At 49.0% G+C, this 27,673-nt stretch overlaps 2 protein-coding genes across 2 annotated transcripts in view; both read left to right on the forward strand.

Annotated features, from left to right (window-relative positions):
• Positions 1 to 590: 590 nt before the first annotated feature.
• NAIF1 (nuclear apoptosis inducing factor 1) lies at positions 591 to 2,177 on the forward strand (the record flags this gene model as incomplete). Its single annotated transcript, XM_079544548.1, has 2 exons — positions 591 to 1,095; positions 1,714 to 2,177. The coding sequence occupies 2 exons, from the start codon at positions 591 to 593 to the stop codon at positions 2,175 to 2,177; spliced, it is 969 nt and encodes a 322-aa protein (XP_079400674.1).
• An 8,934-nt stretch (positions 2,178 to 11,111) lies between these two features.
• The window catches only part of EEIG1 (estrogen-induced osteoclastogenesis regulator 1), a gene marked incomplete at both ends in the record, with an annotated part of 28,801 nt that continues 12,239 nt past the window's right edge, over positions 11,112 to 27,673 (forward strand). Inside the window, one exon of the mRNA XM_079544596.1 lies at positions 11,112 to 11,257. Within this exon, the coding sequence (XP_079400722.1) occupies positions 11,112 to 11,257 (146 nt within the window). The remainder of the gene's footprint in view (positions 11,258 to 27,673) is intronic.

Genomic DNA, 27,673 nt, shown 5'->3' on the forward strand with positions numbered 1-27,673 from the left:
GATCTTGATGGACGTGGCATGCATCCAGTAGCTTCCAGAGGAGGGCGAGTTCAGCGTTGATGGACGGGAAAAGTACCCAAAGAAATTAAAGCAGGGAAATAGGCGGGCGGGCCCAGCCTCTCGCCGGACTCACGCAGGCCCAGTGGCCCGAGGCAAACGGTGAGGCGGGGCCGGCTATAGTCCCTCGCGATGGACAGCGCGACTGGCCAATGACAGCGCAGCCCTCCCCGCGGAGGGCCAGACTTTCACCTGACGGGCAGACGGGCGGCCCAATCAGACGAGGAAGGAAAGGGGGCTGATTCTGGAAGCCATTACGCCAGTGTCGCAGGGTGGAGGCCGTTGAGCGGGGCTTGCTGGGTGGCTGCGGTACGCAATTTGCGTACCGTTGGCGGTGCCAAGGGGGGGAGCGGGGAGGGAGCGACACCTCCGGGCCCCGAGGGGCCTCGGGCCCCCCCCGCTCCTCCCCGGCCCGGGGCGAGCGGGCCCGGGGGGCCCCGCGGGAGTCCGGGCAGGGCCGAGGGGCGGCAGCGGGGCCCCCCGGGCCCTCAGGAGCCCTTTGAGTACCACCTCCCCCGCTTCCTCTCAGGGCCATGGCGTCGCCCCCGGCTCCCCCGGCCAAGAAGCGGAAGATGAACTTCTCGGAGCGGGAGGTGGAGATCATCGTGGAGGAGCTGGAGCGCGGCAAGCACCTCCTCATCAACCACTTCAACGCGGGCGTACCGCTGGCCGCCAAGGCCGCCGCCTGGCACGACATCCTGCGGCGCGTCAACGCCGTCGCCACCTGCCACCGCGAGCTGCCCGAAGTGAAGAAGAAATGGTCCGACCTCAAGACCGAGGTGCGGCGCAAAGTGGCCCAAGTGCGAGCCGCCATGGAAGGGGGGAGCGAGAGCCAGAACGGTGGCGGTGCCGGGACGGAGGGCGAGGACCCAAGCGGTGCCACGGCTGCTCCCGTCATCCTCACCCCCATGCAACAGCGCATCTGCAACCTGCTGGGAGAGGCCACCATCATCAGCTTGCCCAGCGGGGACTGCGGGGCGGCCGATGGGACCGAGATCCCCATCACCGCCTCCACCACCACCGTCACGCTGACCCAGAGTGAGTGCTGCGCCCAGTGAAGATGCTCTGTTCCGGATTGATGGCCCAGTGGGAGGCCTAGCATCCTCCTGTGATCCCTCTGCAGGGAGCTCCTGTCAAAACAAAGCGCCCTTCTGTCGTGAAAACACATTTGTGCTGTAGGGGAGCATCTAGGAGATGTGCGTGAAAGTCAGCTTTGACAGCTGGGGTCAGCCTTAAAACAAGGAAAGCAAGGAGCCTTTGGTCCCTTTCTCTGGGGAACTAAAGTAAAAGGGAGGAATATCTCCAGAGCTGATTTCCTTATCTGCCCCAAATGGGCCATCCTGTTGATAAGTGCCATTCGAGGCCTTCTCTTTGCCCTTGTGTCAGTTGGTTAGTGGTGCTCTAAAATAGAGGTTGGAAAGAGATTTTGTCTAGACAGATATGGCGCACCCTGCTCCTTTGGACCTTGCTCTGTACATCCGAGAAGGAAACTTGGATGAGGGTGGAGTAACTTAAGTTATTTTGTGCATTCACTGTTTATTGTATGTTATCTCACAGAACAGGCAGTATTCCTGTTACATTCCTTGAATAGTCCTGTAGATAAAAACAACCAATGTTGCAGCTACTCCTTACCCCTTTTCTGTCCTTTGTTCTCAGTTCCTGCAGAGACAACTTACCACAGTCTGGAGGATGGGGTCGTGGAGTACTGCACAACAGAAGCCCCCGCCACCGTTACTGCCGAAGCACCCTTGGAGATGATGGCACATCAACACGAAGTATCTGCAAAACCCCAGGAGCTGAAAAGCCGCATTGCTCTGAACTCAGCGAAGCTCCTGCAGGAGCAGCGAGTGACCAACTTGCACGTGAAGGAGATCGCCCAGCACCTGGAGCAGCAGAATGACTTGCTTCAGATGATCCGTCGCTCTCAGGAGGTGCAGGCGTGTGCGCAGGAGCGCCAGGCTCAAGCCATGGAAGGAACACAGGCTGCACTGAGTGCCCTCATCCAGGTCCTCCGCCCCATGATTAAGGACTTCCGTCGATTTTTGCAGAGCAATACACCCAGTCCTTCGGTGGCCGCTGACCCCGGCCAGACTGGGCAGCAAGATGGCATTATCCAGTGAAAGAAACAGCAGTGGGACTTCTTTATTGCTAAAAAATCGGCCCCTGCTGCCATTGGACACGGAGTAAGGGGTGCTGGCTCTTGTCAATGTGAAATGGCTCGCCTTGGAGCCTTGCTGAGCCCCAGCGGCTTTCTTCTCTGCTAATCTTATGCTAATCTGCCTTTTCAGACCCATCGTGCAGAGCAGAAGCAGGAGATTTAATAAACAAGGAACCTAACCTCGGTTGCTTTAGTTCCTCAGAAAAATAGATTTGTTTAAAAAAAAAAAAGGGAGAGAAAAAAAGACAATTATTTTTTTATCTGTTTGAAAAGCTCTTCTGGGTATGACACTTCTTTCTTCCTCTGCCTTGATCTATAGCCTTTAACTGACTTCAAACACGGACAGTCTTGCTATTAAGTCACAGCAATGAGGCTGCCAAGGTACAGTTATCATAAGCTGCAGTGTCTGGTAGTGAATGCATTTCTGTCTCTTGATGAAAGTGTTTACTGGAAACGTGGTATCAGAGGTGGTACGACCTTTCTGTGCACTGAGAGCTTGTGGATACTGCTCTTGGAGCATGAAGTTCACCCACACAGACTAGCACTAAGCCTACTATATGCAGTTCAAATCCCACCCATATCCCCCAAGGATATAAATGGGATTAAAATAGTGTATTCACCTCATGTTCTGTCTGTGTGCAGTCATGAAATTCAACTTTAAACTTAGCAGATGTGATAAAAATGTCATGCCTTGGTTACCAGATACTGTCCTGGGATATGTACTGGGAGCAATTACCTGTCCCAGTGTGTTTAATACACAAAGACACATAAAAAATTAATTCAGGTGGGTTTACAGGCATAACACCTGTGTCTCATAACGCACAGTTTGCCAGCTTTGTCATAGCTCAGCCTCTCCAAGTGGACCCGGTCTGGAGAGCTTCAGCCACCCAGCAGTTCCCAGCAGACGACGTTTAGGAGGTTGGCAGCATTGATTGGAGTGAGCGAGTTCTGGACCGTCCGCTGGTTCTGCTGGTGGTATTTGTTCTGTACTTTTTAGGAGCCAGAAGCAAATACAGCAGTTCTTTGTTAGTCTGCTAGCTGGCTTTGACTGGGATTCTGAGAAATGGCTCTCAGGGCTAAGTAGCATTTGCAGCCCCTGATCTCACTGAGGTGTTGGCGCTGTTGGGTTTGGTCCTCTCTGAGACAGCTCCGTTTCACAGGATGGTGAGTGTGATTCTTGCAGACTCGGAGCAGCTTCATAAACTTTTAGATGACAAGCTCCACTTGTAGGTGCACGGAAGCTAACTTCAAAAAAAAAGTATAAGTCTTCCCCATACCTTTCACATTTAATAGGCTTGTTGCTTGCCAGATACTGCTTTTGAAGCCAAACTTTCTCAGAGTTGATATTCTCTCACTGTTAAGTCTCCTTTTGGGCTGAGAAGTGTGAGCAGAGACTGAATTTGCACAATCACATGAAACCCTTACATATGTTATGGCAGGATGCTGCTGGAAGACCCCCAGTTAGAGCAGTGGGTGAACATTCTGCTGCCTACCTCTGCCCTTCAGTAATCTCCTCTCTTCTGTGAGGCTGATGGGTGAGAAAACAGCTTTAGAACTATGGCCCTGGAAGCTCTGACCCTTTGACACAGACGTCTTGGTGCTGAGTCAGGGCAGCAGCAGCTGCTCCTTCCCACCTTGTTGGGCATCCAGCCATGTGAGTAACGCTCTCCTGATTCTTTCTCTCAGACTTTATGGAGTCAAATCAACTGTTCAATTGAAAAGTATTTTTAAAGCAGAAAACTATGTCATAAATGTTGTTTTACCTCGTTTGTGTAATGATCTCTCCTTTACAAATAAGATTTTTAATTAAAAAAAGAATACGTTTTTTGGTAAACAGTCTCTTCCAGTTTATGAGCACGTTCCAGCAGAAAAGTGAGTTTGTGAAAACAAGTTGGCAACACAGAGGACTCAGTCAGAAAAGGTCAAAGAAAGCTGCAAGCAGCCACGTGTGTTGGTTTTTTCCTTGTTCATGAAATTTGTGGCCCTACAGTTACACAATTGCCTTTTTTCCCTTTTTATTTTTCCCAGTAACATCTTTGCAGCCTTCCCTTGGCCCACTAGTTAGTTCATTGCATCTGGCAGATCACCACAGCATGCTAACCTCCCAGCTGCTCCGAACACGCTCCAATAGCCCAAAATGATGGATGAAACACCAGCCTTGGGATTTAAATTGCTGTGTTCATTTTTGCAGTGACTAAGCACTTAAGCTGTCACTGTTCCTTAGGAGTAAACGCGTTGCCCTCAGAACCACCCATTTTTTCGTGTGTTTTCAGGATAAATATAGATCTTAGTCAAGCCAGTAGCATTCAGGAGCGAGTTCCACGTGCACGTTTTTGTCTCATTAAAAAGATGTAGCAACTTTTTAAATGAGTCGTGTGATTAGGGGCTTGGTTGTTGCTCATGACGAGGTCATCAAACCTGGGGAGGAAGAGAGAAAATACGTCACTTACAGTCAAAACCAGGAAGATCAGGTAAACAGGGCACTGACATGCCTGGCGTTTCACTGAGCAGGGAACTTGTGCCCAAAGCTGAACAAAAAGCAAGGAACGGCATCTCACAGCTGTTTATTTGTACCTGGGGATTTATAATCACCATCCAGAGCTGGAAGGAGCTGCGCATGGATGTCCTGCCACAGGGCTCCTCAGAGGGGAGAGTGAGTGTGCTTTGTACTTCTTGCTGCTGGAGAAAGAGGAGTTTGGTGGAGCGTTTCTGGTGGGTCAGAAGATACCTCGAGGCCGTGGCTTTGTGCTCGTGGCACCGCTAGGTGCTTCAGGAGCAGAAGTCTGGTCGTGAAGCTCAGGCAGTGAGCAGTGCGAGCAGCTCAGGCACAGCTGTCCAGGAGATGGCACTGCACAACGGGGCAAAGCACTGGGATCCTGAGCTGCGGTCTGCAGCAGAGCACGGTGCGTTGCAGAGACCTGGTGGGATGGTTCCAGAAGTCCTACAGGTCTTTTGTGCCCCGCCTTCTCCTCAGTGCTGGATCATTTCAGGACTGGGAGCCTGGAGAAGAAGAAATTCAACAGGAGAGCAGAGGGACGCGGGGCAGAGATGCCTGTGCTCACATGCTGCTCCCAGAGCACGCGGTGCTGCTGGGCTCACGGCTCTCACTGCACTGCATTCACTGCAGACACACGGGCAGGCACAAGATACACATTAATTCCTTCATTATAAGCACTGGGGCAGGTTTTAGGATTTTTTACGAGGCCACACGTAAATATGTCAGTATCCCACAAGTATCCCATGCTGAAATAGGTGCATCACAGTTCTGGAAGCTGGTCCCCACAGAGGCAGAATGATATCATCTGCATATTCGCCTCAATTACCCTGCCTCCTCCAACATGTTTTTAGTTTGTCGTGCCTGTTTTGGCAAAGTATCCTCTTGTTGCTTTACTGCTTTTTTTTTTTTTTTTTTGACATCTGAGAGGCTGTTGCTAACAGATACTGTCAACAGAAGTCTGGTCTGTTATGAAAATCGAAGCATTTAATATTCTTTGTCTTTCTTGCACACACCTGACAAGGAGCTTCACGCAGACATCAGCACAGCTTCCAGGCTGCGCTCTGGGAGTCAGCCCACAGCCCAGCCACCTGCAAACTGGGCTCATGAGCCCCATGTTGTGGAGATCCAGGCACGGGATGAGGCTTCATAAACACAAGCCTCAAGGCAACATGAGCTCCAGTCTGAGGATTTTGGAAGGGCAAAGCTGTTGCCATGCCACTGTCAGGCCTCCCAGAAACAAATGGAGAGCCCTGCTGCACATTCCCATGAAATATGGAGCAGATATGGAAAGCAGTAAACACAGAAGAGCCAGGCAGCTGGGCTTTCAGGTCTGGCCACATGCCTTGGGAAAGGAATCCACCGACTCCAGATTCCTATGCTCCCTGTGTCTCTGGATAACAGGATCCCCAGTCCTGGCAGGTCACAAACACACCAGACAGGTGTGTCCTTTGCAGGTGAACAGCCTGCAAAACAAAACAAGCCTGGCACAGAAAGTGAAACAGTCCCTGGGTTTATGGTGATAAGTTCACTTAAATATGGAACTAGTGAAAAACACAGATGAAAGTGGAGCTGGCAGCCTGTTATTAAACTGGGAAGAGGCAAGCTTTGAATAACTCCATACTGCAGGAAAATCCTACAGGATGGGGAGCTGGGGTTTCCAGCAGCACATGGGGCTCGTACCAGCACCCAGCCCTGCCAGGGTCAGCACTCCCAACCTGCAGTGGGCAAGGCACCGGCCCACAGCTCCCAGCTGCAGAGCATTGCAGGCACTTGGCCATCGCAGCGTGCAGAATGGAGCAGAGCGTTGTGTGATAGGCTTTCTGTTGTTGTTTTTGGGGGTAGGATGGGACGACAGGACCAGGAGCTCATTACAGTTATTATGAGAAGTTACAGATCTAATAGAGGAAAGCCAATTATGTATTTACGCTGTTGCAGCAATGGTGTATAATTTGGTTTTCAAACTTTAATCATTTGGCTGCCAGGACAAATGAATTAGTCTGATGATGTTTTCCAGCGGAGGATGCTAATGATGTAGATTACAGGTTCTGATGATTTGCTCGTGTATCTGGAATTCCTCTGGGATAAGAAAGAGAATCTGATGGCTCACCACACACATTTCTCAGGATCCGTCTCACTTCACTGCTCTCAGTTCTGTCCCTTCTGAATTCAATTTGCTTCATTTTCTCCCTGCCTGTTTATCTCAGTGCTCTAAGCTGGGAGGGAGAAAGCATGGAAAGCCATCTCTGCTCCTGCTTGCACCTTGGTCCCAAGGCAAGCAGAGCATGCAGATCAGCCCCTCTTCAGTGACAGCAGAGCTGAGGCCCAGCACAAAGCGCAGCCCAAACTGATAAATTATCTGAGGCTGATAAGATAATGCCCTGAGACAGCAAAAGTTGAGGAAGTGGTGGCAGCACTGGGGAGAGGAACCAGGAAAGGCTTAGGTCAGGCAGGGCACAGGGTAAGGACGTGGCTGAGGTTCACAGAACAGAGGTGAAGGCACTGTGGGGCAAGACTCATGACACAGCAAGCACCAGCATAGGAAGAACTGAGCATTTCAGTCTGGGGTAAGCAGATTTAACATCTGTTATCAAGGGGCACTCTGAATAAATGTTTTGGACCTCGATCAGGAAAGAATATAAAGCCAGAGGGTAGGTTGGTGGATGGACAGAGATACAGCATGCCCTGTTCCCTCTGATAGCTCTTGCGTGGGGCTCGGGATGCCTTGGGGACCCCAACGTCCCTCCCAGCAGCGAACAACATTCAGACATTCAGAGAAGTTCTGTCCCTTTAAAAAAATGTGGATTTGTCCATAAACAATTATGCAGTATAAACACAGCAAAACCAACAGGGTGAATTTTGAACTAATAAAGATTTAATCTCTAAGTCATGAGACTGCCTTTGTTAGGAAAATATACGTACCCCTGAGAATTGAACTACGGTTGCTCTATTACACATAGCTCAGCAGCTCACTGGGCATTTTTCCAAATCAGTTTATTTTTAACATCAGATACATTATTCAATTAATTATAAAAACACTGAGGTTTTCAAGAGAGATTTCTGATAAAACTGCAGAGTAAATGTGCGTGAGAACAGCAAGGATTACAATCTCTGTAAACTTTAGCATCTGAGGCTGTTGCTATAAACAAGAGCAGTCCTCCGAGGAGGTTATTTATCAGAGTGAATCATATCAGATAACACAAGGCCTCCTCCCACACAGCAAACAGACAGATCATTTGTCCTTTACCTAGTGATGGAAGTGAAAGATCGACATGTCTGTCACTGCTATGCTTAGATAATGAGAAGTGTGAGGGACCGGCCTGGATTCTTCAGATGCTTCCAGCATTCAGGCATCCCATCTTGGCGAATATTAGCTATTTAAAAGCTGAGCTCTTTCCCAATAAATTGAGACACAGAAAGCAAAAAAACAGCCCATTTCCACCAATGTCTTGAGGCCTTGACAACACTGGATATCAACTGAGGGGATGGAGGATATCAACTGAGGGGATGGATTCAGGCCCTGCCTTTACAAGCAGCCTCCACAAAACAAGTGTAGGAACACTGCCATCTCCTGCAATGGTTTCACTATGCCAACACCAGAAATGCTTTCCCAGGCGTAGGTTTGTGTCTGTTTAACCTGGTGAGCAGGAACTCTTAACAGTGTTTGCTCTAATCCAGCCTTTATCTTCCATCCACATGTTGCTGTGTACTTTTCCTAGCCGATTTTCCTTTTAAAGACTCACACTGTGGTAGAATTATTTGATAGTACTGGTATTGTCTGTATAGATGGCAAAGATTAAAGGGAAGGAATCTGGGCATCAAAGCCTGGCAAAGTGAGGGCTTCCAGGCTCTCATCCAAGCTTTGCCAGACATGCAAAGCAGCGCTGGGATAAGTCCCTACCGTGAGAGCCTCAGCTTCTCTGCAACACATTCCTTACTTTACAAATAGGCAAATCACGTCAATGATTGCAGACTCCTTCAGGACAAGGAGAGACATTTTGTTCCGCTTGCCCTTAAACAATGGAATCCTACCTAACCAGGGCTCCCAGCCCCAGCACGGGACAGGGCAGCAGCACGGAATAACAGGAGGGAACCATGCTGGCAGATGCATTCAGCTGGTTGCCACATCTCACACATGGAAAGTGAGACTCCAGCCGCCAGCCGGGCCTTTCCCTCGGAGAGCTGCTTGGGCAGAGAGGCTGGGTGAAAGAGGACAGGCTCCTGGCTGGCAAGCTGCAGTGCTGAGGAGGCCACAGAGCTGACATCTGTCAGAGCTGCCATCACCTCATCTGGAGCCCACAGGGAGGCACAGACACCTCACCTCGCGCCCAGCTCCACGGCAGAGGCCTGCCGTCCCCTCAGCGAGCCCCATGCACCCCAGAGCCACCTCAGAGCTGTTTAGACCGAGGAACAGTCATGGGGCGTACCGACGGGAACGGCAATGCTCCACGCTGTCCGAAGCGGCCAAACGGCCACAGCACACCGCCCTCCCGCTGAGGCGACCCTGAGGCCACCACAGAGCCCCCGCATCCCGCCCACTCCCTCAGCCAGGGGGCGGGTCTTACTTGAACCGATAGCCGCCTCCTCCAATCCCCGCCCTCTCTTCCCCGCCCCGATTCAGATAAACCAATCAAAGCCCTGTTCTTCCCGTCCCGCCTCTTAGCTGTTGCCAATCAGGCAGCGCGGCTCTCGTCCTCCCCTCCCCCCGTCCCCGGGGAGAAAGGCGGTGGAAGGGGGTTACGTAGCGTCGGCTCGGTATTCTCGAAGAGCGGTAGTAGTTTTGCTCTGCCGTAAGGCTGCCTGCGGCGTTGGCGTAACGGCCGCAGTTGGCGTAGCGCTAGCAGAGGCGGCCGTGGCGGGGAGCAGCGGCGGCCGTGCGAGGAGAGGGCAGGAGGTGCGAGCCGGGCCCGGCGGGCAGGGAGCGGGCCGAGAGGCCGGGGAGAGAGCCGGGAGGCCGGCCGAGATCCTCCCGCGGGTCATCCCGTGGGGCAGGGGGCCGGGAGCGGGGCTGAGAGCTGGCCCGGGGGTGCCGGAGGCGGGCTGCGAGCTCGGGGCAGCCGAGTGTGCGGGTCCGGAGGCGGGCTGAGGCCTGGGGAGCTGAGCGAGGGCTGGGAGCGGGCCGAGAGCCGGGGCGCACGGCGGGACCTGCGGCACGGCTGAGCTCTGTGTCCTCACAAGGCGGCGGAGCGAGGCTTCAGCCGCGCATCCCTGCGGGCAGCGGGAGCGCCGGTGTGCAGCTCTCGGCATCGGTGAGCATCGTTGGCCGCTCGGCGTTTATGGCCTCGTTGCTTTTTTGATGCTGATAAGCCTCGATGGCTTGGCTGTTGCATCAAGGTGGAGCGAAACCGCTGTCTGGCCCCCAAACGGAGCTGTTGGGGCACTTGTTGGTGCGGACCTGATGCTGGGGGAAAGAGCACTGCTCAGCGAGCCTGGCGGATGGGCACCGGATGACCTGGTTTGGTTGCTGTGCTGCGTAATCTGGAGCAGACTGCTTTTTCTTTTTTCTTTTTTTTCCCTCCTCTGCCGGTTTCTCTGTTTATGAGATACAGGTGCTAACGCTTAGGGCTGGTTGGAAAACCAGAAAAGAAACAGACTTTGCATTTCCTGAGACAGAGTTACATGTGCTGGTTGGAGCTATGTGGGCTGTGAACTGCTTCAGATGATGACGGGTGAAAATAGAACAGATTTTTATTAGCTGCTTTGCAAAGCAGGAGTTACGAGGGGCATGACAGCAGTGAAGCTTGCCGTAGGCAAACTGGGGAAAGAGGATATTGGGACCAGGCTAATTGGGGCCATACCTTGTAAGATTGGTATGAGTGTGTGCTGAATATTACCCATCCAAACAGGTTTTTAGAGGAGGAGGAGGAGCCCAGGACTGCCTGGGACTAATTTACTCATTTCCCTCCCAAAGGCTGACCTGAAGACCTGTACCAAGGAGTAGCACAGGAAGAGGGGAGAGAACCTGGAAGCATTCTGTATGTGCTGCGCACAGACTTAAGGCTTCTTCAGAAACTCGCGATGACTTCCCACAAGAGATGCCTGCTGGAAGGGTTCTGCTGAAGTCAGGGCACTGCAGCCTCTAACTGGAACAGCTCCTGCTGGTCTGGAGCTGAGACTTACTTATCTCCCTTCCTTTTCCCTTGGAGATGTTGCAGAGATTTAATCTGACCTCTTTCTCCTCACCTGAAGCCTGCCGTGGCGATGATCCTGCAGCCAGATCTGACCACCAAAGAGAAGAAGATTGTGCATTTGAGGCTGGGCCGTCGTTGTAACTGAACTGGAATTCACTCCCCGCTTACGCTCCAGGAACAAGCGCTGTTCCTCTGCTTGTCTGTGTGTGTTTTGAGCTGCTCCTCCCTCATCTTGTTTGGAGTTCCTGGGCTTTCCACGCTGAATTTGCCCATGGCTTTCCTGATGAAGAAGAAGAAATTCAAATTTCAGACAAGTTTTACTCTAGAAGAGCTGACTGCTGTCCCTTTTGTGAATGGGGTTCTGTTCTGCAAAATCAGGCTGTTGGATGGAGGAGACTTCGCTAGCTTATCTACCAGGTAAGGAGCTGCTTGCAGATTTGCTTCCTGGATGTTCTTTTTTTCCTGATCATTCTTCACTCGATTGCTCTGGCATATGGCTACCACTTGCCTGTCCTTTGATATGTTTTCACTAGTTCTGCCTTTGGGCCCCATGTGCCGTATCATTTTCCAGAGGCAGGGGAGAGCTATGCCTGGAGATCGTTGGCTGATAGAGCTGCACTGTGATCTTCAGAGACACAGGGAGGGAAGGAGCAGGAGGTCGCACACTTGGAGATGCCCACATAATTTATTTTTGCCCTCCTTGCCCAAGTTTTCATGTGCTGTTCTGGATGTTGTGCTGTACTGCTTTTGTGCAGCACTTGAAAATTAACTCTGTAGAAAGCTGTGTCTATAGAAGCAACTCAGCCCTCCCCAGCTTTGCTCTCTGTTTCGAAGTTACTGTTCTTGATAAGAGTGGAAGTAGCTTGCTTTGCATTGCAAATTGCTGTGCAAGGGAAACTGCTGCCTGCAGTCAAAGTTGTTGGTGCTAAAGATACAGTTTATCTCCTTGAACAAATAGCCTTGGATCTTCCAATTTATAGCTGCAGTATTTTCTTTGTAACGATTTATCATTTTGGGATCCTTCTGCTACGTATTTTATGAGGTTTTTCTGTCGTTGTGTATCGGTGTTTCTCAGGCTCCTTCAGGCAGACCTGTCCCCACTCCTGCCACTAATTGCTAATAAAAACTCGCTTTGTTTCCAGCTATGCACATAGATTATCAACAGCAGTATGCAAATGCAAATTCCATAGCAGCCTGGACTTGCTTTCTTTCTGCCCCAATATGTGAAGGAAGCCTTCCGTGGCATTCAAACTTGTTTTTTAACTTTCCTGTGTAACTACTCGATTTTAAAGGTACAGTGTGTGCTTCTGCTTGCTGGTAACTGTTTTATACCAGAACTAAAGCCTGGTTTGGTTGGATTTTCCTCTCTGTGGTGCAGTGCATTGTGCTTTCCCATACTGGGAGAGATTTTATTGGGCAAGTGTGAAACATTTCTGTCTTGGAAACAGAAATGATAGGGCAACGTTCAAAGCTTGTTTCTTTTTCCAGAGGCGTGTTGCAACCTCATCTGAGGTGTATAGGAACTGTGGGCATGGAACACATGCAAAAATGGACTGTGAATTAATTTCTCTTTTGAAGAATTTGTATCAAAAGAGCTTTTCCTTACAGCGTACTCTCTTGAGGCTACATCCTTGTGTTTGGTGGAAGCAGCTTATCTGAGGAATTCAAACACTATATGAACTTAGAAAGAAGTTAACCCCTCTGCTTCCTGGAACCATAATAAGCTGAATTAAATGGAGGGTGGCTCAGGAAAAGCCTGCAGCAGGAATGCCAGTCTCCATCTCCTGGTTGTCCTTGAAAGCAGCTCCTAGGAGCGCGCTGCTGGTGGCTGCTGACACTGCCAGCCGCCCAGGCCGGGTCTGGTTGCTTTCAGAGCTGGCTGGGGTTCAGCAGTTCTCAGTGCGCAGTGTTGCAGATTGCAGATGTGTTCCAGCAACAAACTCATCTGTAATTCAAACCAAACACGTCCAACGCGCTCAATGGCTTATAAACGAGCAAAGGGGAAGTCGGCTGGTAGGCTTGCTGCCTTTCCCCCTGACCTGGCTGTAGTCTAACTGAAAGCACATGGAAACCTGTTCCTGCTGGGAAAGTTATGGGTCTCAATGGTATTGAGTCATTTGACCTTTTTCAAATATTTTCCCCTGTTGCAGTTACAGAAACTTCATGAATTTCCAGAAGCAGTGAGGAAAAGAGGTACTGCATGGAAAGGCTTCCAGATCCTGCCATGCCTCTGCTCTGTGCTCCTTTAGTCATTTTCCATGATCTCTTTGAAATTCCGTGGACATGGAGAAATACAGGGAAGCTGGTGCTATATCTATGTTGTATGAAAAGCTTGTGCACTTAGTTAGGGATTGTGATCATTTTTCTTAGATCAGCCACGTCAAAAAATGATTGATTTGGGGTTGAAAGGTCTTTTGGGTCACCTTAGGATGAACAGCTTACGCAGGAAGTTTCAGTGTTTGCTCTGTAATCGGTTTGGACCTTTTCTTTGGTCTGTGGCAATGAGAAAGTATGCAGCTGTGCTCAAAGTAGCTCTTGCTGTCCATGTGTTTTCAGAGACTTGATCTAGCCAAGGTGCCCCATGTAACCCTGCAAGTGGAGCAGGGAGAAGTAGGTACAGGGTGTGCTGAATCAGATTTATTTTTTTTTCCTCCATTAAGTGGTTTACAGTGTGAGAAGATAAAAGTTCTCCAGAGACTGTGGTGAGGGTGGGGATGTGGTATTCCCAGTTTGCTGCTGAGCGGCGCTGCGTTACTCTCACCTGTGGGCAGAAGCGGGTGGCTGTGTTGGCCTGACCCTGTCCCAAGTCCACTGGGCCTGGCTTGTAGGTATGTATCACAGAGTCACACCTTTCAGCATGAGTCTGGAGGGGCTTTGGGGGCAGTGGGGCAGATGAGAGCAGAAGCCCCTATGCCTCCTGTCATGGCCAAGCAACCCCGCTGAGAGGGGAACCTGCCTGGAGTGCACCACAAATTAAGATGGTTAGGAATTCAGGGCACTCTGGAAGAGGACCAAGTCCTGTCACCTCGTTCACTTGAGGATCTGTGTCTTGTTTTGTTGTTTGTTTGGCTTTTTTCCTTGCATACAGGTGTCCGTTTTCCATACATGCAGTGTTAACACCTTACTTTAGGCTGTGAATATTTTAGTGGCTAAACCTGCAGCTATAAATTTCCTTTCCCCTCCTCTGTTTGTAAAATCTTCTCCTTATGCTTTAGCAGGGCTTCTGAGGATAAGAGCAGTTTCAGTAACAGGGCTCTACTTAACAAACATCTGTCATCCCTGGGTTTATCCCTCTCCTTTAGAAGCTGGTCTTCTGAAAGCACATCTGAGCCAGGTGTGGGCCAGACAGATCCTGTATTTCCCCCCTGAGCAGTACCCGTGTGTGCTTTGAATATTATTAATCCAGATACTAAAATAGCACAACCACCAGTGAATTCACTTGCCTCCCAAGTAGCTTTAAAAATAGCAGGCGTGGAGCAGCGGGGATGTATTCATGGCAACCGTTTTTGTGGAGCAGATGGGCTGCTGCGTTTTGCACCGGTGTGAAGCTTTCAGAGGTTGTGTGCGTCTTTATTCCTGGATAAATGACATAACAGCCTCATCTGGGCTCTGTGCATCTGTGCAGGTGCCGGCTCTGCTGGGCAAGACAGCGTTTCCATGCAGCTGGAAGCAGGGACATCCAAACAGGGCAGAAAGCTGCAGCTCGTTGCAGTTACGTCGTTGGGTATTACTGGGGAAGACTTGATTAAATCCCCCCTCGTGTTCTGCCCCCCCCCGCCTACAATGTCAGTTAATGCTGAGTGGCAGCCAGATGCTCTTTACCTCTGTGCTGATGACTCCTGTCTGCATGTTGGCAGAGAGCAGAGCTGGTGTGTGATGTAAGGGAAGTGGAAAGCCAGGTGTTATCCATGCACTCATAACACCTCATCCTACATTGTTCTGTTAGTTTGCCAGCAGTTTAGCTCTGGTATTTCTGGATTTGAAGGAAGGAATTGTTCTCTGAAAACCCCTGGCTTACTCTAACGGGAAGACTGTTTTGCAAGAGCTTAACGACATTACAGGCATTTCCCACCTTCCACCTTGTCTTCTGAAGGCAAGAAGTGCTACCTACCAAGCCAACCCGTGGTTCCATTCCCCTCCAGCTGTATTTCCATAGAGGACATGCTTTCTCAAGCATGTGTAGTGCTTCAGCCTGGTTTTCTGATCTTGGCACTCCTGCAGCAACCGGAGAATAGAGTTTTTCTGCAGCCCAACAGCTGTTTGTATGCAGGCTGGAGTGGAGCAGTGGTGATGTGGGAAGAGTTGACCTTGCTGGGGTGGTCTGGCCCTTGTGCCATAGCCTGAACCAAGAATGTTCTTGCTCTTGCAATTTGTAATTAACAGTGAAATCCACTTCCTGCACTGTGTGCGTGTGGAAAGCTGCATGCAGAATGCCAAAGGAAATACTGATACTGGGGGAGGCTCCTCACACCCGTGGTTCCACGTGGATTAAGGTCTGTGGTACTGTCTCTGCTGTCCTTGTGTGGACACAGATCTAAAGCTGCTCGCTTCCCTCCTGTGATGCGAAGCCTCATTGTGTCATACTCATAGGGGCAACTTTGTTTCTGTAGGACATAAATAGAGGTGATAGGTGATGCCTTTGTTAGGGGAGATTCAAGTTTCACCACCCCATAAATGCAACGGTCTCTGTGATGCAAGTCAAAAATCAACTAATTCACTGCCTGTGCCTAAATTGCCATTATATCTGTCTCCTTCTGGCCAGAAAAGCATTAATTTTGGTTCATCAGAGACCAAAGGATGGATTCAGACTAGCTGAGATTTAAATCTTCCATACCGTGTCCTTTAAAGCAAAGGGTAGGTAGTGAAATTGTCTCTTCTAGAGCTAGCCTCTTCAAGAGGGGAAGACAGCTATCTGCCGTGAGAAGAGAGGGCTGCTGTGTGCACCTTGCCTCCACCGGGGTTGCTGTGGTGTAGTGAAGAACTTGGTGGTGGCTCTGAATGGCTCTCCCACTTCCATATTTAGTACAACGTGTGCTTGGCTTTGTCCTCTGCTGCAGTGTGTGGTGTGAAAACAGTTTAACAGCGTTCTTGTTGCACATGTCTATAAATGCCAGTCTTCCCTGTGTATACATATATTCCAAATATATGGACTGAAAGAGTGACTTTCAGTGCTGCAGAGCAGCTTCTTTGTATTGCACATGCTAACCTCCTGCTGTGTTGGCTGCAGCCTCGGGAATGGACTGGGAGTGTTAATGGAAGAGGCATCTGAATGCAGCCTCTAGAAACACTCTGCAGTTAAGCACAGCCTGATTCAAGGCTGTAATAAGGCACAGTACCTGCCCTGCTTGCGTTCTGGAACAAAACAGGAGAAACTACACAGCAAAGGTGAGAAAAAGGGTTTTCATTACAGCAATATGGCAAAATGTTGGTGAGAGCTGTGAGAACAGCAGCAGCTGTTGAGGTTTAACCTCAGCTTAGTTGAGGTATTAGAAAAAGTGCAGAAGTGATAAAGCAGGGTAAGGCTGGTCACCAGGACGACCTCTGGTAGGCTGCTGCACCTGCAGGACCAGGCAGCAGGGCCCTGCAATGCAGGGAGCTTTGCACCAGCCTTGCCCCTTCCCATTGCAGATCACCAGCTGGAGCCTGGTGTGAGAAGAACAGAGTTCTGTTCAAACTTCCCTGCCCTGGAGGCTGTATCCTGCTGGGTCAGAGCTGTCCCTGTCGGTGCTCTAGCTGGCACTCCTGTTTTTATGTAGGAGCTGCTTTACTGACCAGCAGCTGAAACCTAAAACTCCAAGTGATACTTTGTGTGCACAGCATCAGTAAGTGCTCACATACAGTCTGCTTTTGAGCTTCCCTCATAGAGCTGACTGAGCTGGCAGTGCTTTGACGCTCTTAGCAGCAGCCTTATCTGTGTGACTTAAACAGTGCTTGGCTCAAAAAATTACTCACTGGGAAGTGTGTTCTGCTTTGAGACTGGGGCCCTGTGGCCTGCCTGGTTTTCAGAACAGCACTGCTATCAGCCCTGGCTGAGGACACAGAGGGAGGAGAGGGTGCCCCAATTGCCTTTTAAAGACCTGTATTTGTTTCTGAACTATGGGGGAAACCTCAATGGCTTCCAGGCTGTTTGTTCTTTGTGCTCTGTAGCTGCCACCAGTGCTGACTTGAGCTTTGAAGCTGTATTTCTGAGGAATTCATGCATGCCTCCAGGAGCCTGTGGTCTCGCTGCTTTAGTTGTTGGTACTTTAATAGGCCATAAGTTGCCAATAGCAAGTTGCTATTCTGGTACCAGTTTCGAGATGAATGAGATAGGTATGGAGTTATTCTTAGTGTCATTGCAGGAAGGTACACCTGCTGGTGGGAGAGATTTCCAGCTTCTCCCTCAGATCACAAACGTCTTTTGCTTGCCACACGATGGAATAGCACAGTGAGCTCCAGCAGCATCACAAGCTTGACTCTGTAAGTTCTTGCTCTGTGCAAAGACAGACGGATGTGGCTCTGTGCGTGGCCTCCTTTCTCAAACAGGATGTATTCTGCATCCTTTGTGAGCTGCCAGCTCTGCCCGCTCAGAGCTGGGGGTGCAGTTGCCTCCAAGACGGGTCACGCATTGGTTTCTAGCTGTTCCTCCTCATGTAATGAAGCACCAGCCTTTAGGAGTGTCCCAGATCAATATTTTGATCTCCCTTCTCCTTTGTACCAACCTGTGACCTCCCATCAGCAGTGAAGGTGATCTGTGTTACCCCACCCTGTGCCGGCTGCTCCACCTGCAGGATGGGAGGCTTTTTATTTCTGCAGGTTGTTCACATTATGCCTTTGTGTGCTTGCTGGGAGGCATGGCACACGTCACTACCTCTCCTGCCTCTGTGTCATGATCTCTGGTACCACACACTGGGGCTCAGTATCTCAGTTTAGTGCCTGGCTTTGAAAGGCACTTCCTACTGGCCAAACAGTTGGGCCTGTGTTTGCTGGCTAAACAGCCCTGTTGTTTGGTGTGTTTCCAATCTGAAGAGCAAGAGAGGGCATTGTTCCGTGGGATTTGAATTTGCTGCTCTTCATGAATGTCATTTTCATGTGCTTCGTAGGAGTCTCGTGCATTATTCAAATGATAAAATTGAGATGAGGAAAAGATACAAAGGAAACGGGATGGGGCTGTGGGGGCAAGGAGGAATATGAAGAGGATGTGCATGGAGGCCAAAGCATGGGGGGAGGCAAATGTTGAAGAGACAGGATATTCCAGACAAGCCAGAACATACACAGCCTGGATAACGGATGCTTTCCATGCGGACAGAAAGTAGCTGAGATGGCAAAAGAGCAGGATTGTGCCTTTCCTTCAGCTGCATTTATTGTGTGTTGCTGATGAGGGGAGGCCTTGTTGTAGGTCGCATGCTGTTGTAGGAGATGGGGCTGGAGCTAAAAATACTTCCATGTAAGTATTCTAAATAAGAAATGAATGCTGTTTGTTGAGCCTGAAAGTGCTGGAGCTCACGTGGGAGGAAGGAAGAAGGCATGTGGATTTGCTGTGCTGGAAGGACTGGAAAGCTGTGGTGTTAATTTGCAATGCATCTTCAGAGACCGACAGAAACCAGCACCCTGCGTGTGGTTGGTAACCAACCCTGACATGTGCTCTCTAAAATAAAAGTCATAATAAGAAAAGGAAATAAAACCACAAAGCTGAAAGGAGGCTTTTTGGAGATTACTGCTTCCTAGAGCTGCGTGTTTGCCAAAGCGAGGCACGTCCCTTCTCTGCCATGCAGTGTGCAGAATGGAGGAGATGAAATCTGAGGGTTTGGTTGGCACCTTCCAAAAACTGTCAGGCACTGTGCTCCAGACTGGCTTTGCAATGGCAAAGCAGAACAAGGAGCCCAGAGAGGAAAGTCTGTAGATGGGATGTGGCCTCAGGGTTTCAGTTGGGGACAGTTACCTCCATTTTGCTTTCAGAATAAAACTTTGTTTGAAATGACTGCAAGGTGTTTCACTAATGGCTGTTGGGTTAATGATCAACAGAGGCTGCTGCCTGTGCCTGCTGTTGCTTGCAGGATGCATCAGCACAAAGCCCACCATCATCAGCGCTGCAGCTGGAGCTCTTGTCCTTAGAAAGCACAGATTGGGTGCGAGTGCTGCAACATGGGGAGGCCAGAATGGCTACTGCCCAGGGGTTCTAACTGTGCTGTTGTGTCCAAACGCTCACATCTCCAGACTCTAAGGGATGATATTGCTCATCAAAGTGAGGGGATTGATGGCCAGGAGAGGGGAAAGGAAAGGCTTGCCTGGCAAAACTTGGAATCCTTCCCCCTCCTTAAAATCTGACTCTATCAGGCGTTATCTGCACTTAACACATCCAGCCTCACCTTTGCTGTCTCTTAACAGGGTTTGCAGTGGATCCTGGCAAGGATTCCAGCTTGGCTGTTTTTCTTTCTCTGTGCTTTTTCTGTTTCTCTTGCTAGTTCCCATTCTTCATGTCACCATGTAGGTATGTTGCTGACTGCGAGGGGCTAATTTAGGATATTTATAATTGAGCAATCTTTTCAGGTCTCTTATTGCTCCATTGCTCTGGAATGAAGCAGAAGTTGTAGACTTGCTGTTCCAGGGCAGCCCAGCTCATGTCCTGCTTCCAGAGTAAGCAATAAGGGCTGTTTCAGAGACAGGCTGCCTGCCCGTGTTACAGGTGATTATGCAGTAGCCTGTCTGGAGGAAAGCTCTTTTCCTGACTTCTGTCAGGGGCCTGTTATGTTTTATTTCATACTTCAGTAACACCAGGCAATTGCATCTGCATAAATGTTGAATTTCTTTCAAGTACAGCCTTGCTCATCTTTTGTCTTCAAGTAGCCCTCAGTGCTCATTGCCACAAGGAAATGCTGTGCTGTGGAGGAGTGTATTTCCTATTTTTTTGTTTGCTGCCTTCCTGCTTTGCTGAATACCTTATAGCCTCTGTATTAGGGCTGGCTGATCATGATCTGCTTGGGCACTGTTCTCTTTAAGGTTGGTTTCTGATGTAGTTTTACAGCAGTGGCTTTTCCTGCATTCCATCCAAGCGTGACTGTTCTTTCAAAACAAATCTGCATGTTGTCTTCCCTCCAGAAGTGATTCATGCTCATCTCCAATGGTTGTTCTCACTAGTGGGAAATCAAGGATGTGCATCTGAATGCAGCCGATGGTGTGAGCCGCAGGGGAGGTGAATGTGCTGTGATCCTCCCAGCCCCACTCCTGGCAGCCAGGCAGCAGGAGCCCATTCTGATGCTTTCCAGTGGCATAACCAGCACAAACTGCTGTCACAAAGCAAAGCGTTTTCCTGCCTTCTGCTCCTACCCAAGATGTAATTTACGTAATTACCTCTCTTTGGTTGGGATGCAGTCAGTGGGGTGCTACTTACGTCACCAGGTATTGGGCTTTCTGACATTAGAATCACATTATCTGGAGCTGTGGATCTAGAGAAATAAAAGCTGCCAGCTGCATGTGTGTCCCTGCTTCTCTCCTCTCATGCTGGCTGTTGCTCCTCTGACTTCATTACTTAGTGTAAAACTGACAGAAAATCTAACCAAAAGGCAGGTAGTCATTTTCTGCCAGCTTTGCATATTGAAGCAGCACGATGGTGGTCTGGCTCTCCAGGGTCAAGGTGAGAGGGAGAGGTAGGAAGGAGGAAGGCAATATCAAGAATCCCAGCCTGTTGCTACTTAGATGATGAGCCAGGGCTGCAGCAGGCTCTGCTCAGCAGCCATCTGTAATTTGCAGCCTTCTACTGAGTGGCCTTTCTGCAGATTAACAGCAATATTGATATTGATAGGTGTGTGAGTTCAGAGAGAACGCGTTTGTACCTCGTCCTTAAAACCAGTGACCTGGTTTGTAATGCTGAATAATGCCTTTATAAGCAAGCCATCATAAAACATTTCTATTCATGGTGGGATGAAAAAGCTGGTCTTAATATATAAAGGGACTTCTATTGGTTTTCACTAAATGTGCAGCATATAGGAGTGACTCAGAAAAACATGTCTGGGCACAGGAGGGTGTTCCCTCTTGGGTAACTGATCCTACTTTTAGCACTGGGGTTGACTTCAGGCAGCTTCTTTAGTGAAGAGCTCTTCAGCATACCTGAGCCTAGTTGCAGTGATGTTACATCACACGGTGTTAATGAAATTATCCCAGAAATGAACTTGGCTTCCTGTGCAGGTTAATTTACACTATAAAGACTTCCCTAGTACAACTATGTTGGCAAATACTCTTGGTTGAAAGGTGCTGATATTAGCCAAAAATGTCACTTCACTATTCTAGCTTTGTTATGTGCTACAAATCTGCCTTGGAGGCAAAGAGATTCATCTCAGTACATGTCACTGCATCAGGAACTTTGTTCCTAGTCTTGTGTTCATTCTGTTCAGCATCCTCATTTTCCAGACTTACTGCCCCAGCAGAGTCCTGAAATATTGGGTTGAGCCATGTCTTGATTTTTCATCTTAGTGTGCTTATGAGTTTTTTGCTGTTCTTTTGAAGGATAGCTTTTTTCCTTAAAAGAGCATCATGTTTGCAAGTGGAGCATGGAGTTGTAGCCATCTCTTGTACCGTGCACAGTAAAGGCACTTTCAGTTTTCCTTGCTGAGTTTTATGTTGCTGTCTGTCTTTGCTGGGAGTTTAAATTTAGGCAGCAAAAGGCAAGTCTGGAATGTCTCAGAATGACAGCTAACACTTAGGGGATGGAGAAAGTTTATAAATATATCAGCAGTAGATAATCAGTGAATCTTCATTTCGTATCTACAGTCTGCCACAAGCAAAAAGACTTTCCAAGCCGCAGTGTTACTGAAACTCTCTCTGAGATGGGATGAATTAATCGACCTTTGCTTTATAAGCATCTGTACAGAATGGATCCAGGGTTTTCTCTGAAGCTTTGGTTCCTTTATCTGTCAGAACTGCAAGGGAAATTACAGTTGTAATTTGTCCAAAGGGCAAATGGGTGCTGGGAGGGTCGGGAGGCTTTCTTTTTTCTTCTGATCTTCGTTTGGTGTTCTTACTGCATGGTGCACTTCGTGATCCTGAGCCCGCTCCCTCGGTGCCAACGTCCCCCCAGTGCCATGGAGCTTCCAGCTTGGGTTGCTCAGCCCCTGTAGCCCTCTGACTTGGCTGGGATCGCAGGTGGGAGCTCAGAAGCAGTTCTCAGCTGGGCTGTTCCCTTCTCACTTCACACAGAGCGCGCTGCACTTGTGCAGTGGCTGTAGTTGGGAAAACTCAGATCTGAAAGATGTTTTAGCCCAGAGTCAGACGGAGTCCTCAGAGCGTGCTGGATGTGAGCTGCAAAGCAGCCCAGACTGCTGCAGCACTGAGCGGTGGTGGCTCATCACAGAGCTGTCAGTGAGTGTCACAGCTCGTGGCTGAGCTGGGCAGGCCAAGGGAAACCGGCATCGCTGACCCGTTCTGGCTTTTTCTGCTATTGAAATATTTGTGAATTTGCCTGCAAGAAGAAAGCTTGGCAGTCTGGCATGTGATGCTTCCTTGGCTGATCCAGCTCCAATGCAGCCTGTCAGAACAATAGAAGTAGGAGTTGGGGTGGTGACTCAGTGCATGATCAGAGCTCAAAAAAAGCAAAAGCATCTTTTGGTGTTCGATACACACATTATTACAGACTCGTATTTCAGTAACTGAGTCATCCATCCAGTTATTCCTTTCTTTACACTTAAAGCTTGGTCCTTTGCTTGTGATGTGTTTGCTCCTGGCACGCGCCCCTGGCCTCTGCCCAGAGAGAACTTGTGCTGAGGAGATGTGGCAAGAAGTCCTCGGATGTCCTGCTCTGGGTTGGTCTGTCAGCAGCACAGTCTGCAACAGAAGAGATGTGTTGCATGATATTTACCATTACAGGCCATTCTCGTCCTTGTTTTCCTGATGTCCAGCTTCTCTGCTTCAAGATGACAAAATATGTGAAGACCTCAAAGCAGACTGGCTGTGCGTGTGTCCATCCTTTGCTGCTCTATAGCTGAGCCTGTTAGAATATTTCTTCTTGCCTTCTCCATGCTCCACCCTTACTTGCCCTTCCAAAAGTCATCGGACTTGTTCTATAGCTTAAGTCTTACAGGTTCATTGTCCTGTGATTTTCTTCTCATTTGGCACAATTTTTATTTTGTTATGCAACTTGTGCAGTTGTGCTATTTTTTCATCGCTTCTATTTTTCTACTAGTATCTCTATTACATCCCCTGTGTTCGGAGGAGAGGTCTGGGTGCATGGAATCTGAGCATAACCTTCCAAAGAAGCTGTTAACGTACAACCAGGAGTGCTGATGCTGGAGGGTTTTCTCCTGTGATTGACTGCTCCCCTGATCTCCAGGAGGTATTCCTGTTCCCTGCCTCACACTGATGGATCTTTATTGAGATTGATCACTGCTTTCGAGGGAGCTGTAATGCAGTTCAGAAGCTGTGTGTCTTCGGAAATGGGCTTCTTCTGGGAATAAGGTTAAAGCCATAAGAAGTCAATCACTTGCCTACTAGATACCAGCTTATTTTTATGGAGAGCTTGGCGTCCTGTTATTATTTCACATTAACTTTGTCACGCTTCCCTCCTCAGCTCGGTTTTGCTCTGGCTCTTCCCTTGCCTACCTCTCATGGGTGTGAAGCTGTCCTGCCCTGCAGTGGGGCAGCTTTGGAGTCTCTTGCCTTCATTTCTCAGCTGTGGCTGAAGTCACTTCCATTAAATGTTTTCTCCTGTACAATTACTGTTTTTTGTTTTCTCCTGCGTTTTTCTCTGGGACGTGTGAATAATTCATTCTAATGGTGTTGGTGCTCAAGTTTGACATTTAGAGAGCACAAATCTCCCCTCTGCTGTAATGAAGGGCTACATCAATCACTGGGACTGCGGGTAGGGTCCTTCCCTACCACAGTGCACTGAAATGTCTTTGCTGGGGATTCAGAAGTTAATTTTACGAGCACTTGGTGGATGTGATGACCTCAGTACTGAACCCTTTTTTGAAACACTTGCAGTGAAACATCCAAATAAGACTTGTTTCCAATGACAAAGACTTGCTTAGTTCTCTTACTAACACGGTCTGCATCATTTCTCTCTGAGCCATTTTTCCATCATAACTGCTAATGTCGACCATGCAACAAGCACCACTTGTCAGCTGGAGAATACAGGGTTGTTTGCAGCAGGGGAGGCATCCAGCTATTTGGGTTGGCTGTTGTTTTGGTCAGTGATGTAAGCCCAGTCGCAACAGAGTCACTTTATTGTTGAGAGCTGCTTGCTGTCCTTTCTGTTCATTTTGGTCAAAAAATCCTGAAGTCCCTCCATGTAAATAAATTTCCATAAAGCACTTCTTCCCCTCCAGGTCACACTGTGGGATTTTGTTGTATTCCGTCTCCAGCTGCTTTATTGTTGTTTTTACAACCCTGTACGGTGTTCCCCAAGGAATGTGGTCTATCACCAATCCTGCACCAGATATTCTAACTGAAATTCCTTACACTCAGCAGACTGCTTTGCTTCCCACCTGCATTTGGCCTGGCAGCAGGTAGAAGGGCAGCAGCCCTTGGTCCTTGTGAATGTGGCAGGTTCCCACACGAGTGCTCAGCGTTCTGTTTGCTAGTCCTGCTGGCTGCTGCTTCTTTCCTTTTCCTTGCAAGGCATCTGAGTGGCAAAGCCTTGGAGATACGGGTTTTTTAATAACATCTGTGCTGCAGTGAAGTTCTCTGTCCTAAGCCTGTTATTTGGGGACATGGCATTTGGATTCTAAGTCTAAGCCAGCTAATGGCTAGATAAAGGCTCACTTTCTATTGCATGCATTTTCACCTACCTTTATACTGTCTGTGCTTTATGGGCACTGATTAGGCCTTCTGTTTGCAGCAGGACTTGCCATGTTTATAAGATGGTGTAAATGCTGGTGTGCAGGGAGTGCAGCACTGTGAATGCTGGTACAGAAAGGATTTGTCAGGTGTTTGTGCTAGGCCGTACAGAAGGTGTCTCTTTCCTTACAGCTTTGCACTAGATGACCTGGTTAAAATAGAAGCTGTCTTCTCCAGAGTGTAACACAGGACTGTTCCAGGCTTTCTGAGCTAAGGGGCTGTCAGCAATCCTGCTCTAATTCTTCTTTCAAGAGTGCTGGGGAATAGATTAGGCAGCCTTAATGATGTGTCCCTGCAGCTGAGAGGAGCCAAGGTCCGCGTGGAAAGAAATGCTGGAGGAGATGTATGGCATCGCCCTTCAGATGCAGTCTGTTGAAAGAAGTTATTTTTTTTACTTTCTTTAGTAACTGTGGGCATGTCTTTGTGCCCACGCTGCCCTCCTCCCCAGGAGACCCACTGCTGGGCCATCAGAGCCTCTTCAGAATTTTCAATCGGCTGCCCTTCAAAGGAGTCTAAGCTGAGGCTTGGTGGCCTCTTCACGATGGCACTGTCTTTCTGTGCCTTATCAGATGGAGATGTGAGATCAGTGATGCTACGCTGCTGTAGGAGGTGGTGAACCAGCCGGGGGAGCCGAGCACTGTCTGCTGGGAGCAGGGCAGGGGATTTGTTCTGCCTGAGGGATCTGATGCAGGACTGGGGGTGTGTGGGCTGGGCAGCAGCAAGAGAGCTTGCCCTAGCCTTTGTGCAAATGAGGAGGAGGGGAGCTGAATAAGAAGCTCTTTGTGTATGCTTATCTGTGTGCTGTCTCGTTTAGCTTGAGGTTTTCCCACATCTGCTCCCATGTAAGAAACATCAAACTGACACGCGTTGCTCTACTGAAATGTTTGGTGTTTCAAAAGCTATTTTGTGTTGTCTTTGCCTTCCCAGTAAGCCTGTAGCCCTTCCGTAGCGTTTTGTACTTCTGGCTATCTTACATACAACGACTGCTGTAAAGTAAGGGTGATACATCTGCATTTCTAAACAATTCAGCAAGGCAAAATTAATTCCTCAGGCTGTGTTTGAGACGCTGTACCCAGCTGGGCACAGCTCTGCTTCGAGGCTGTAAATAGAAGTTCTAATTCCTGTTGTGGTGTCTGGTGGGGCAGGACTCATGTTAGTCTGAAGTAGCATGGCTCTCATACGTGGCCTTTTCTAGGAGCACTGCCTTGTGTGCTTGTTGTAGCTGACTCGCAGTTAGCGCTGTGGCTTTCTGCAGCAGCGCTGCTCTCTCTGCGGCACTGAAATCACAGTTGGTAAACATCTCGTCCATAAAATCTGTTCCTAGCGCTTTCTTCTGCCTGTCTCAGAGCTGCAGTGGGGCTGTGTGAGATCTGGGCCCCAAGAGGCGTTGTGGCTTTCACCAAGCACTGTTAGTTCTACACTGGGATGTAACAGTAGGCAGTGCAGTGGGTTACAGCTGTGCATCACTGCCGTGAGTTTGGCTCAGATGTGCTGTGGTGGATCATCCTTGGTCTGCACCTTGCCTGGTAAGGGCTGTCCCACTGCTTGGCACCGGGCTGACGTGGGCCAGGAGCCCAAATGCCCCACATCATTGCCTTTGGGACACTGCTCGTCCCAAAAGCTGCTGTAGGCTCATGTTGGTTTGTTCTCTGCTGGTATATTTAGGTCTGGGAGAGTAATTATATAGCTTTGAATAAGCCTTGAGGTAGAAGAGGGCGAAGCTGAGCCTGGAGGGGATGTGGCCTCATGAGGGCTTTGCTGTAAAATAGGACAGTTTTTGTTGGTTGTTTTTTTTATTATTTAAATAAAACTTCAGAAGTCCTGCTGAATTGACACCCAGTACCCAGCATTGGTTTGGTCTATTTCTGATGCTTCAAATACAGAGCAAAATTTTAAATTGAGCCCTTTTGGTTTTCAGCTGTTAGTTTCAGGGTTTGCTTTTAGGTGCTGTGTGATTATGCTGGAAGGAAACACCTCTGTGGGTGCTTTGGGCGTTGTTTTGATTCCTGTCTGACGGATGCTAATTGTACATCAGAGAATATTCTGAAGCTAAATGCTTCTCATCTGAGTCCACTTTCTTCCTATTTTAGCGCTCCCTAATTACCATCCTCACGATAACTTGATGGAGGTGGCTAGGCAGAGCCCACCGCTTCACTACACGCTGTCTTTTGGAAATGTGGAACTAATTTCTTACAGTGTGACTCGAAACAATGCTGCTCCCTTGTCTGATCGTACAACCCCAGCCCCCACCCAGAAAAGCCACTCTTGAAAGAAAAAATGTTGGAAGTTGTTGCTGAGCGTTTGCAGGCTGGGGCTGTCTGCATGCTGCGTGCCTCACCCCGTGCTGCCAATGGCTTGAGCTGAGTGCTATCTACAGCAAGTTTGGGAGGCCAGCAAATCTCCTTCACAGCAAATCTCCTTCACAAGCAACAAAGTGTTTCTTATGCTAACAGCAAGTTAGTTATGAAGGAGCTCTTTTATCAGTAATCAGTACTTTCTGCCACATTTGGAAATAACTAGCGTCAGTTGGATTTAGCAGCATCCAGCAGACGCTTCATCATCGCTGCACTGTAATACAGGAGGGGATCACAAGTAAGACTTGTGCACGCAGCCAAAGCTCCAGCCCATGCTGGTGAGTGGGGCCTGCAGCAGCACTGCTGAACCCATCAGGTGCAAAGCTGCCTTCTGAGCTTTGGTTTGAAGCTCTGGTGTCGTTAGCAAAGAGAGCACTGGCCTTGCTGTAAAGGAACCAGTGGCTCCTTTGCAAAGGACAGGAGACCGGTGCTGCTGGAATGATTAGTGTCTCTTGCATCCTGTGCACATCCCTCGCGTTTCTGAGGCACCTGTGTTTACAAGCATTTTTCTGTTCACTTTAATCCTTTTTTCTTTTTGTCCGTACCTGAATTTTCCTTCCTTTAGATCATTTGATATACCTCCCGCTGTGTCAGTTTCAAGGCACCTCAGTTATGAAATTTAACTCAACTAATATGGCTGGCTAAATGAATAGGCAAAGCCATTTTTATCCCT

The sequence above is a fragment of the Tetrao urogallus genome (genome assembly GCF_951394365.1).
Source record: "Tetrao urogallus genome assembly, chromosome: 19".
NCBI classification, from domain to species: domain Eukaryota; kingdom Metazoa; phylum Chordata; class Aves; order Galliformes; family Phasianidae; genus Tetrao; species Tetrao urogallus.